This window comes from Melospiza georgiana, chromosome 11 (genome assembly GCF_028018845.1).
Source record: "Melospiza georgiana isolate bMelGeo1 chromosome 11, bMelGeo1.pri, whole genome shotgun sequence".
Taxonomy (NCBI): domain Eukaryota; kingdom Metazoa; phylum Chordata; class Aves; order Passeriformes; family Passerellidae; genus Melospiza; species Melospiza georgiana.
The window spans coordinates 23278689-23291489 of NC_080440.1; the positions used below are offsets into that span (position 1 = coordinate 23278689).

At 48.6% G+C, this 12801-nt stretch overlaps 1 protein-coding gene across 3 annotated transcripts in view; it reads right to left on the reverse strand.

Moving 5' to 3' along the window:
• Positions 1 to 6184: 6184 nt before the first annotated feature.
• Positions 6185 to 12801, reverse strand: part of FAM120A (family with sequence similarity 120 member A) — a 47296-nt gene continuing 40679 nt past the window's right edge. For all 3 annotated transcript variants that reach the window (XM_058031679.1, XM_058031680.1, XM_058031678.1), the window contains 2 exons: positions 10263 to 10359; positions 6185 to 7807 (listed from right to left, as the gene is read on the reverse strand). In XM_058031679.1, the coding sequence (XP_057887662.1) occupies positions 7496 to 7807; positions 10263 to 10359 (409 nt within the window). In that variant the 3' untranslated portion in view covers positions 6185 to 7495. The remainder of the gene's footprint in view (positions 7808 to 10262; positions 10360 to 12801) is intronic.

Sequence of the window (12801 nt, forward strand, 5' to 3'; positions counted from 1 at the left end):
TTAGTGGGGCTTTAACCACCTGGGGGTTTACTGAGGGGTGGGACGAGGTGATCTTAAAGGTCGCCTCCAGCTCAAATCACCCTCCTGTGATTCTCTATTTGTATAATTTCTGCTTTTAAAGTCACCAGCTCTGCTCACAGCAGCCCTTTCCCTGCTGTGACTCCCAGGGGATGGTAATGAACACCTTGTGCCCACCAAGAACCAGATCACAGCAGCATGTGGGCTGTGGGGGCACACTGAGGCCCTGAATGACCATGAACCCCAGCACTGCACAGCCCCAGGGACCTCCTCCCGTGCAGAGGCCAAAGAGGAACACACAGAGAGTGTGAGCTGGGGCTGAGGATGCCGAACCTTGCTGCCCTGCCATGCCAAGGCTCTGACAGGGGTTAAACAAACAGGCCGGGGGCTTTTGGAATAACTTCTCTTCCCAGAGTGTTCAAAGGCCAGTGGCACTTTTCCCTGAGGAGCAAGATCTTCCTACAGAGTGCTCACAGAGGGCCTTCCAACCAAGGTGGGATTTTAACTCTCTTACAGTGGATTCAGCATTTTGAAGCCATTACATTTGGTGGTGTGGCAGGGCATTTGTCTTTGAGCAAAAAACTAAAACCGACATATCTCAGACTTTCTTCATCTCTCTACAAAAACCCTCAGAATCACCTGTGGAGGAAAAGAGTGATTCATGAAACCAAAAAACTTCAGTTTCAAGTTTGTCTGCAGAGAGGCAGCTGTTGTTGAATGGCCAAAGAGGGGCTGTCAGGCCATTGCCCGTGCCCACTGCAGGCACATGCCACAGGCAGGACTGTCACACACAGGGCTGTGTGTGACTGCCACACTCAGCCCTGCCACAGGTGACCTCTGGCACAGGTGGAAGTGCAGTGACACGGTGGGAGGCCCCAGGCGTGCGTCCTACACTGTCACTTGGTGCTTTTGAGTGTCTCAAAGTGTACCAAGGGACCTGTTTCCTTCATCACCATGCACCATGTAAGAACCTGCCCCCTAAAACCACCCCTCTTTTAAGTTTAAATCTATTGGTCATGGCTTTAATGGTTCAGAACTTCAGCCAGAAAGTAGAAGATCAAGTCCTGGGAGTAGAGCAGGATGGCTTGGGAGCCATCACACAGCTTCAGACACCTTTACACTGATCCTCAATGCCAAGGACATCTCCCCACACCACTCAGCTCAGGGTGTAAACGAGCCTTAGAGACTGGCATGTCCTTTGGTACAGGACGGGCTTTGTGCCTCTGCACACCCTGCACAGCAGCAGCTGCAGCCTGAGGGGCCTCCCTCCCTTCCTGGAACCAGTGTTGGCACGTTACAGAGCATGGAAGCACAGGGCAGATCCATGATCTTTGAGGCCTCTTCCAAACAAAATGACTATTCCCCGAAGCAGCCCCTCCACACCACTTTCTGTGCCCATGTTCCCCCTCTCAGCTGTTTATGGGCTTTGCTCACCCAGCCCATATCAGCTGTGAAGAATTTTTCTCATTCATTTTCCTTAGTCCCACGAGCATCTCCATGCAAACAGCTTTATTTCCAAGGCACCACCCGAATTCCAGTGTTATCATGTCCCAGCTGCTGCAGTGGCTGAGCCAAACCCCTGGATGCCCGGGGGGTTTGGTGCTCCCTACAGAGGGCAGCAGGGCCATGCCTGAGTGCAGCCAGGTGCTCCTAGGGGCTGGAATCACATCCATTGTCCATTGCTGGCCCTCAGGTGATGCCATGCCCAGCAGCAGAGAGGTGTGTCTGTGGTTTTACTCCTGTTTTTATAGTGCCCATGTTTTTATGGATACTGCCAAGTGCCACAGTCAGTTGGGCCATGTGTAATTGTGCCGGAGGATGCTGGAGCTGACACTGCATGGAAATGCAGAAGCTCTGTTCTGGCAGCTCAGGCATCTTACTCATTGTTTTAACAGGGATTAGTAAGTAAAGAGACTTATGGGTGCGGTTGTCCCACTGTCCTGAGCTCTTCATGAGCATTTCAACCCAGAGGGTGCCTAGCTGCCCTTGGGAGGGAGGGTGAGCCATGGAGCTGTACCCAGGTGCCTCAGCAAAACACCATTTGATCAGAGTTGTTCACTGTTTGAAATCTTGAAGTGCATTTCAATATGTATTTTTAAACTGACTGGAAAAAAGTGGCACAGGCCCAAACAGAGGGCAGTGACCCTCACAGTGTTGCTGTGCAGGGCCATGAGCATTCTCCATCCCAAAACTCCACAAAAGAGGGAGACATCACTGCCTCAGGCTGATCCCCACTTATTTCATCTCTCGCTAGGGATCAGGACACTTCCTGAGGCATCAGAACGTTCATGTTTCCCAAATTCAAAGCACTCAGGAATTTCCCAGGTAAAAGAGACTTTCAAGTGTTTAGAACCTTTTCTATTTGCTGACAGTTGTTAAGAACAAGAAACTGGAGTAAGATAACAGAGAAATAAATCACTGTTAGATGAGTCCTCTTCTCCCATCCCATCCCATCCCATCCCATCCCATCCCATCCCATCCCATCCCATCCCATCCCATCCCATCCCATCCCATCCCATCCCATCCCATCCCATGCAGTCCATTCTTTCAGATCTTTCTGGAAATGGTTCAGAGGGTTTTGAGGGACATGGGTGGTTTTGATCACTTCCTACAGCCAATGCTCACTCCTCAGCCTCGGTCCTGTGCCTGCACTGGGCTGTGTTGTGCTTATCTCCAGGGGCTGGAACAAGGATATTTGTCTCAGGAATGCGCTGCCCTCCCTCTGCATCACCCCTTCACCAGACACATCTTGCTCTTTTCCAATGGGGTGTTATTACCAACAATCCTTGGTTGGCTCCACAGCTATTCCAGCTATCAGTGCTTGAGACACATGCATTACTAGCCCGTTATCTTCTGGGATCCTACACTTCATCCCATCTCTGTCCAATGGGTGAGACCCGCCTGTACTTGGTGGGTCAGTGCGACCAGGCTGGATTCACTTCTACGGCTTTGGGCGCGATCTGAAGGATCACACAGACTCTCACCGCCGCTGGTACGGCCATCTGCCGTGGGGCTGGATCTGCTGTGGGGCTGGATCTGCTGTGGGGCTGGGTCACTGCTATGGGGCTGGATCACTGCCATGGGGCTGGATCTGCTGTGGGGCTGGGTCACTGCCGTGGGGCTGGATCACTGCCGTGGGGCTGGATTACTGTGGGGCTGGGTCACTGCCGTGGGGCTGGATCTGCCATGGGGCTGGGTCACTGCCGTGGGGCTGGATCACTGCCATGGGGCTGGATCTGCCGTGGGGCTGGATCTGCCGTGGGGCTGGATCTGCTGTGGGGCTGGGTCACTGCCATGGGGCTGGATCAGCGCGGGGCTGGATCAGTGCAGGGCTGGATCAGTGTGGGGCTGGATCAGTGTGGGGCTGGATCACTGCGGGACTGGATCAGCGCGGGGCTGGATCACGGTGCTCCTGGGCACCGGCAGCACTGAAAGACGTGCATGGCCTCATCCTCATCTCGTCCCAGCGCAGGAGCGATGGCTGCACGTCCCGTTCCCCATTCCCCATTCCCCATTCCCCATTCCCCATTCCCCATTCCCCATCCCCATTCCCCATTCCCCATCCCCATCCCCATCCCCATCCCCATTCCCTATTTCCCATTCCCATCCCCATTCCCCATTCCCCCTGCTGGCTGCACCAGGCACTGGGGCTCCGTCGGGCGGTCCCCAGAGCCGCTCACTGCGAGGGAGAGCGGCTCCAGCGGCGGGCAGGGCTTGTCCCAGACCCCGTTACCCCGCACCCCCGGCGGCTCGGACCGGGCACAGCCCGGGCGGCAGCGGCGCTCCCCGGGCCCGCCCCCGCCGGCGCGGGCAGGAAGAGGCGGAGCGGCCATGGCGGCGATAGCGATGGCGGCGGCGATAGCGATGGCGGAGGTGGTGGCGATGGCGGTGGCGATGGCCGTGGCCGTGACGGTGGCGATAGCCATGGCCGTGGCGGTGGCGATGGCCGTGGCCGTGGCGGTGGCGATGGCCGTGGCCGTGGCGATAGCCATGGCGATGACCGTGGCAGTGGCGGCGGCGAGGCCTTCCTGGCCCGGGGCCGCCCTGCTGCCCTCCCCGCTGCCCGGACACGCCTCGCAGGCGGGAGCCCGGAACCAAAGTGGGCCGGGACGCTGCGCTGGGAATGCCCCGAGCCGAGCCCTTCCCCGCTGCCCTGCCCTGCCCTGCCCTGGCCTGCGGGGACCGGGGAAGGCTGGGGGACAGCCCGCACTGCCGGGGACCGGCTGCGGCACACGCCGAGCATCGCCGCTCGTTCACACAGACGGGTTGTGAGGGAAGAGCCCCGGTGCTGTCGCTGATGGCACAGAACGGACAGTGGCCCCACTTCCCACCCAAAGAGTGGATTCTCCCAGTTACACTCTTGTGTTGGAGCTGGCTAATGAGATACTGCTCACACCGGGGCTTTCCTTACCGAGAAGGTGGTCAGACCCTGAATTATGGCCCTGGAGAATGGGTCAGTGCCCCAAATTGTCAGTGTTCAAGGGGCAGTTGGATTATGTCCTTAAAAATTGGCTTAAATTTTTGATCAGCCTTGAAGGGATCATGCAGTTCGACTCAATGATCCTTGTGGATCACTTTCAACTGAAATATCCCATATTCTATTCTATTTCTATTTCTATTTCTATTTCTATTTCTATTTCTATTTCTATTCATAAATTCAGGTGTCAAAGATGTTTTTCAGGAGCAAGCCCAGGCAGTGGCCAGTCATTCCATGCACTCACCGATGCTGGAGTCAGCTCAGCTCTGTGAGAGGACTGTGGCAGTGTTAAACGCATCTGTCCTGCAGGAGCTGCCGGGACAGCAGGCAGGAGTGCCGTGCTGGTCCCGAGGGCTGCGGGGTCACAGAACATCGCTGGGCACTCACAGCCCAGCCCGTTCCCAGGGCACCCACACCGGGACTGGCACTGCCACACGCACCACGGCCACGCACCTTGGCTTTGCTGGTGCTGGCTGTTCCATGCCAGCTCCCAGTCTGGACTTGAAAAGGAAGCCTGCCGGGCAATGGGACGGGGCTTGTCCTGCAGCTGCATGAGAAGCACAAGTGGGAATGCTGTCAGAGCAGAGAAGGGCTGGCAGGGGGCGAGCCACACTGCACGGAGCAGCGAGGGCAGGGATGCCACCCCTCCGGCTGCTGCAGGGGGATCCGTCTCGGGAAGGAGAGACTGACTGCTGTCCCTTGTGGAAAACACAGCTGTGCTTCGGGGCAGGGCAGGGGGAGCTGTGCCCACTGCTCACCCCAGGCTGTGTGTAGCTAACACAGCGAGCAGACAGGCACGACAGGGGAGAAAGCCCCTCGGCTTACACAAGGTGTAAATCTGCAGCTCCTCGTGTTCTGCCACTTGGATCTTGTGTAACAGACTCACTGGATCCCAGCTCTGTAGAGGCATTGCCCACCACTCTCTCACTGCCCACCCCCAACCACCTCTGTGAGCACCTGCCGTTCTTTTCCTTTAAACAACTGCCCCGTTATTTCTGGCTCATTTGCATCTCTTCACCCATCTGACATTTAAAGGTGACATCTAAAGGAGCTGCACACACCAGCAAGCCAGGGCATGACTCCAACCAGGTGTGGTGTCCCCCAGCAGCGAGTGAATCACAGAATCCCAGACTGGTTTGGGTTGGAAGGACCTTAATGCCCATCCAGTGCCACCCCTTCCAAGGGCAGGGACACCTCCCACTGTCCCAGGGTGCTCCAAACCCTGTCCAACCTGGCCTTGGGCACTGCCAGGAATAGGGCAGCCACAACCAAAGGCCATGCTTCCCTTCTCTGCCTTTTAGGAGGACACCACAGATCCTGGCAACTCAACCACTTGACTTGGGCATAGGAAAAACTTTTATTTACATGTTAATTAAAAAAATACTTGACAAAAAAGGCATACAGTATTTTATACTAAAAGAATAAAGATTTTTATTAAGCACTGTAAGTTGCATTCAATAGCCTTCAAAGACACCACACCACAATCCATCTACAACCAGCCAAACCCAACAGTAGTTCATTCTTGCACAATCCATGAGTTGGGGCAGAACTCCCTTCAACTTACATTAAGATACCTACTTAGCTCTGGCGGGCAGGGAATGGGGAATTACACCTCATTTCTGATCACTAATGTGTGATGAAGAGCATCAGGAGAATTATATGAAAACGAATATAAAGAAATGATTCTGATTTTGAAGTACATTAAGTTTGGAAACACTAACAAAAACATCAAAATGATACAGGTATATTTGCTTATACTAAATTCTTGATGGGAAAGTTCTCAAGAACAAGCCATTTGTTTCCTGCTACAGAAGGGGGGTACTTTTTTTTTTTGAAGATCAAAGCATTTTTTTTTTGTTTTTCACAGAATTTCATATTTGCTAATATGAAGGCATAAAACAGCAACAGAGAACAATAATGCATACAGCAATGAGTACACCAGGGTAACGTTGATATTCAAAACGGCTAGATAATTTTTTTTTTTAAGTTTTAGAATAAATGCAACAGAGGTCAATAATCACAAAATTTTAAGGTTAGAGCAAGATCAGTCAATGACTAAACATAGTTAACATCTTTTATAGGACTATTACTGATTATTAGCTTTTTTTGTTTTGCAAATGGGCACAGTACTTGTAAGAATGGAAGAAAGAGGACAATAACATGCATAATATTAACTACACACTTTAAAAATCATGAACCATGCAGAAGTTTAGCTCAAATAGTAGTACTAATGGTCTACGTCTGATTCAAAACCACATAGTTCATTGATCACGGATGCATGGTATTAGTCACAAAAAGTTTCCTAACACATTGTGTTTGTTTTGAAAGGTCGTTTGCATCTTCTATGATTTCAAGTTTATCTCCGTTTAACTCGCTCGTAACATATGTATGATGTCTATTGAACTCAGCAGAACTGCAGTGTTACTGAGAATTGGTAGTTTCGAGAGTTTGCACATTTTTAACACAAAAGAACCACGGCAACGGTGATGAGATTTCAGAAAGAAAAAACTGTGGTTGTGCCTTTTTCCCCCCATAATCATGAAATCAAAGCCTTAAAGAAAGCTTTATTGTGACACAGTAATGCAAAATCAAATATAATGGCATACATATGGTGCCAAGTACTAAAAATTATAGTTTTAAGCTATATATACTTAAAGACTGCCAAAATTTGTTTGCTTTATATTTCAAAAAACAAAACTACAAGCTTTTGTCATAACCAGTTTAAACTTTATGTATACTTCATTTTAAGTGCGGGAGTCAAATGCTCTTCATTCTTTTTTTTTTTTTTTTTTTTTTATTGTAGCATTTTGACTACAACTGGTTAAAACTAAAAAATGTGTTGTTTAAATCTCTGACATCAAAGAGGGATCCGAATTTCCAAAGTCCTCATTTTTCTCTTACGGAAAGGAAAAAATGTACGTAACTGTAGGCTCTCTTTCTTTCCAGATATTCCTAATCCTGACCCTTCCCAACATCCTTCACCCTCTATAAAAAATAAGTTTACTCTTCTTTTTTTAAGACAGTGGCCTCAAGAGCATCATCTTTATGGCAAACACTGTCTGCATTTAGTGCATTTAAATGAGGATTTGTATTGCACATTTTAGAGTCATTACTCAAGGCACTTTCAGACTGATTGGAAGCCCTGATGTCTCCTGTATTCCCATTCATCTGGGAAGCTGGTTTTTCCTCAGTCACAACTCCATTTTCAGCCAGGGATCCATCTGAAGACACAAGTGAGGATTTAGATTCCTCGGATTTTGACTTAAGTTCTTTGGCTACTTCTTCTGCTGAAGCAGCGTAAGGAGGTTTGCCCTAGTTGTTAAAAAAAGAAGAGAATTACTGAAGAACCAGTGCTAAAAATGTATATAAATGTACAGTCTGATATAAGGACACTACAACAGGCAGCATGCAGGGCACAGGGTCGTGAGTGAACACCAAATATTAGGCATTGCTGAAAGAAGTGGCCCACAAAATACATGGAGAGGATTTTCGGTGTTCCCCAGAGCCTTCTGATGCCCCTGGGGCAATGCTTTAGTTTTAACTTTGCTGTTGCCCTCCTTTACAACATCAGAGCTACATAAATGTCTGAAACACCAAAACTGAGAATCAATGTCCAGCTGCACTTTGCTCCTTAGTTCATGTGTGCTGTGGTTCAGTGGCAGGACTCTGTGTTACTCAAACACAAACACGACTGTTTCCAGCCAGCGTTTGGAGGAGTGCAGAAGCACCATGCACTATTCCCTGCACCAAGCTATATGCTTGCAAGATTAGGAAAGGCTTTCATAAAAAAGCATATAGTAAAATTGTACAAGACTGAGTACAGCCAAAAAAAACTAGACTGATGCAGCATACAATTAGTTATGTATTTGTAATTAATCCTAGTGTTCCAGAAACATAATAGCCTTTAAACAAACCAAAATAAGCAGGTTAGGCTGCTAAGAAGCAGCACACTGGTCTGTCACATTGTTCACAAAGTCAAGTGCTAAGAAATGGCTTATGACAGGGATGCCTCAAACAGCAGCAAACAGCTCTGCAGTATAAAAACCTCCACTGTCACCTACTGGAACACCTGCAGTAAGCTGCTGAAGGGTTTTACAGAAGAACTTTGCAGGTGAGTCAGAACTGCTGTTCTCCAGCATTCTGATTATCCAGATAATCACAATTCTCAGTCCCATTGCACAGGTATGGGTGATCACTGTCACCGTGCCTCTTTACAGACATCCTTAAATTCAGCTTTCAAGACATGCTTTAGTTTCTTTCCAGAACAAGAGTGAAAAGTTTCACCTTGGGACAAACCAGAGCAGTCTGGTGTGTTGGATAAATCCAAAGAGATTGTTTTGGTCAGATTCCCAAGCTGAGGGGAGGAAGTGCCTCTGGCTGAGCCTGGTCCTGCACAAGCACTGCCTCAGTGAGGCAGAGGGGCCACTGGCACCTCCCAGCCTCACCTGGCTCTCACAGTCCACTCACTGCATGGAAACTTTCCCAAGTTCTCCCTGCCATGTGCATTTTAAATAATCTTTTTTATCTTCCTATACAAGAAACATCCTATATGGCCATGATGACCACAAAATGCAATGAGCTCAGGTCCATTGAGAATGCCACTTATCTTCTCCAGGCACAATTTTACACACAGGTCCTTGTGATCACAAGTATTTACCATCCAAATTACAGATCATTATTAAAAATCCAAATACCCAACTTTGATGGCACTTGTCAAGACACCTGCAGCTATTACCTGAACTGTACTCCCATATTACACCTGTAGTAAGCCTGGAGTATTTGGGAGCTCGTTTTCAGGATTTCCTTTATTTCAAAGCTTAAATCAGAAATTAGATGCTCTATTATTAATACAGTGGTTTCTCTTCTACTTAAAATGTAAAGTTTCAGATCCACAGGTACATTTGTAGACATATAGTCTGCGTACACAGCAATTTAACAAGGAAGAGAAGTATTTGAATTTTTACACCTGTAAAACAGTCAGTTTTACTGGAAGTTAATAGTTCCTTCATTATCTACTGCAGAACATTCTTTTACTGTCTGACACCTGAAAACTTCCCCCTACTCTCAGGTCTCTCTGACAAATGGCATGTCCATATGACATATTTATTGTGGAAGTTTTTCCAACTATTTACTACTCATTCATCTAAACTGCATAGCAGCCAGAACCATGGAAAAGGAAGAAAAACAGAACTCTGAAAGCAACTGACATCTCATACAGGTCAGCAGTGTGCCTCAGCTGTATTTGAAGGATCCATGGAACAGACAGAAGTCATGATCCATGGACGTTTTGCAGGGTATCACCAGGAAGGAACCTGCATGCTCAGGGGGAAAGGCTGCTCTGCTATTCCCAAGTTTAGAGTGACCTTTTAGATCTGGAGCATGGCAGCAGCAAAGATCCTTCACTGCTTCATGAGTCTGGACCGTGGTCCCAGAAAAAAAATTGGGGAAGAGTGGGGACAGGAACAGAACTGCTAATTTGTTTCAGCTTTGTATTTCTCCCATTTTCTAAATTTTCTTCTACTCCCATGGCTGGTTAGAGCTGTGTAGGCACAAGATTCATGTCAAAATACATTCTTCCACATCTGTCTGTAGAAGCAAAGTTTGCTTTAAGTGAGCTGTGACACAGCCTGTCCTGTCGCCGCTGTGCGGCTCACAGCCTCCACGGGTCGCCAGAAGCACTTGGAGCTGTCAAAGTGCTGCTGGTCTGGGTGCAGCCCAGCCCAGCCCGTCCCAGAGCGTGCTGCAGTCAGGCACATGGCTTCATTACCTGAATTGCTCCCTGGCTTTTATAACCTCGCCCATAGTACCTTCCACCTCTTCCAAAAGTTCTTATCACCGGAGTGGAGATAACTCCTCTAGGTCGCCTGCAGGGGTGGGGCAAGGGGGAGAAAATAAAACACTGATCAGTTTTCTTTACAACTGCTTTGCATTTAGTTTTGCCAGACTATTATTTCCCTAGCTTTACTGTCTAGTGCCTATCATCAACACATTTTGAAAGAGGAAAGATACCTAATTCGGAATTGTAGGGTTCTGCTGCTTGCAATTGTATCAAACCCGACAAAACCTTTTGGGTCCAGAGCAATAAAATGTCTCTTTCTAGACTTCCTTTCAAAAGAAACAATAAATTATATTTTCAAGCTTTGCAGAAACATCTTCCAAGTGTCAAATTATCCTCATGGCACTTTAAAACCAGAGCTCAAAATACTTTCACCATACAAAAATAGCAATTTGAACCACATAGAAAGACATTTCCCCCATTAGGTAACAGCTCCCAACGTAAACACGAGACAGGCTCTGATAAAAGAAAGTAAGGCAGAATTAAAAAGTTGTGTAGGTACAAAATTATCTAAGAAACTGAGGGAACAAATGAGCTTCACCTTTATCTGGCATGTGGCAATTGGTAAGTTGGGATGCCTTCCAATGGAGACTCCCAAGTAAGACACATTAGGCGGTGGTTTTTGGTGTGATTCAGTACAGATTACATCAGATGAAACCAAACTTTCCCACCTTGGTCTCAGGCTGTGCCAGGGAAGGTGGTTTAGATTAGATATATTTGGAAAAATTTGTTCACAGAAAGGGTTGTCAAGCCCTGGTACAGGCTGCCCAGGGCACTGCTGGAGTCATAATTTTGGAACTGTTCACAAAACACATGGATGTGGCACTTGGGGACACGGCTTAGGGGTGAACATGGTGGTGGGTACTGGGTTGACAGCTGGACTTGATGATCTCAGAGGTCTTTTCCAACCACAGCAATTCCAGGATTCAGCTACAATTGCTTTAACTCCATCAGCTGCAGAAACTGAATTTCCCAATCATTATGTCAAGAACTCTTACGTAAATGTTCTCCTAAAAATTCCTTGTTTTCTCTACCAGAGATCCTGGATTGCTCTAGAAGCCTGGGAATGCCCTATGTTTGCTCTGGATGTGCTGCCTGATAGTAGGAGGTGGTGGTGTGGCCCCTGACTCCACTGGGGCTGGCTGTGTGCTGCTCAGGCCCCTGAGCTGAATGAAGTCCAGGGGAACTGCACCGTGCCCCCAGTCTCCTCTCATATGCTGTGAATTCCCACACTGGGCACTAAGAGATCAGATTCTGGGGTTTAGAAGTGACAGCAGAGAATGAACAGAGGAGCTGTGGTTTGCACGTGAGTCCCTCTCACTGTGTTCCCTCTTTGCCAACCCCACTGGCTCTTTTTACAAGGTCAAAGCATGTCCTTCAAGGAGCTGTAAAACCTCTCCCGCCCAGAAAATCACACCAAATCCACTGCTGGATCGAGGCTAATGCAAAGCAGCTGGTACAATTTTACACAAGAAGAACAACATCTGAACTCAGCACTGCAGAGACATGAGGCAATGGGGTGAACAAGCCTGACTCAATCCCCTCTGCTGAAAGAGATAAAAATGGAATACAAGTGTGCAAAACTGGGCCATGAACTAAGACAACCTGCTGCGCTGTTTCCTAGTTGTGACCTTTGGTAGGAAATAACCTCTGCCAACATGAACCTGCTGTTAAAGCACTGGATCTCAGGGCAAGGCTCTTCCCCCGGAGGGTGCTGGCCCTGCCCAGGCTCCCCAGGGAATGGGCATGGCCCCGAGGCTGCCAGAGCTGCAGGAGCCTTTGGGCAGCACTGCCAGGGATGGACAGGGTGGGATTGCTGGGGGGTCTGTGAAGGGCCAGGGGTTAGACTCCATGATCCTTGTGGCTCCTTTCTAACTCAAAATATTTCTGTGGTTCTGTCTTTAGGCAGAACCCTTAACAGGATCATGTTTTCCTATTGGTTCTACTTTAGCACCAACTGACCAAACAGGAAAGCTGCCTGCAGTCATTCCACCTCTGGCCTATTCTAGTAACTCTACATGTGACCAGTGCCCTATCAGTGCTGATCTGATGGAGAGAGGAAGATCTGGCATTGACAATTTTCCTGCCTCTTTGGGGTGACAATCTGCACCAAACCACACTGCCTTAAGACAGTACATCCAACAAAAAGAAACTTCAGGCATTTTATCTCAAATTGAAATCTACTACTGAAAAATCATATTTCTCTGTCATAAAGGTACTGGCAGGAGCAGCAACACCCTTTCAGTGATCTGCTCACTTCCCAGATAAGGATGGTTCTCAGTTCCTGGCTACTGATGCTCTGTGTGAACCCAGGTATTTCCCCCTTCAGGAGATGGAGGAACTGCTGTCCTGTATGGATGTAAGTGAGCTCTGAGCCCCAGGCTGCCCACAGACCCTGGCTTTGGCAGGACACACAGTGCACATCACTGGGAGAAGCCACCAGCTTCTGTTCATGTATCCTCATGAAGAA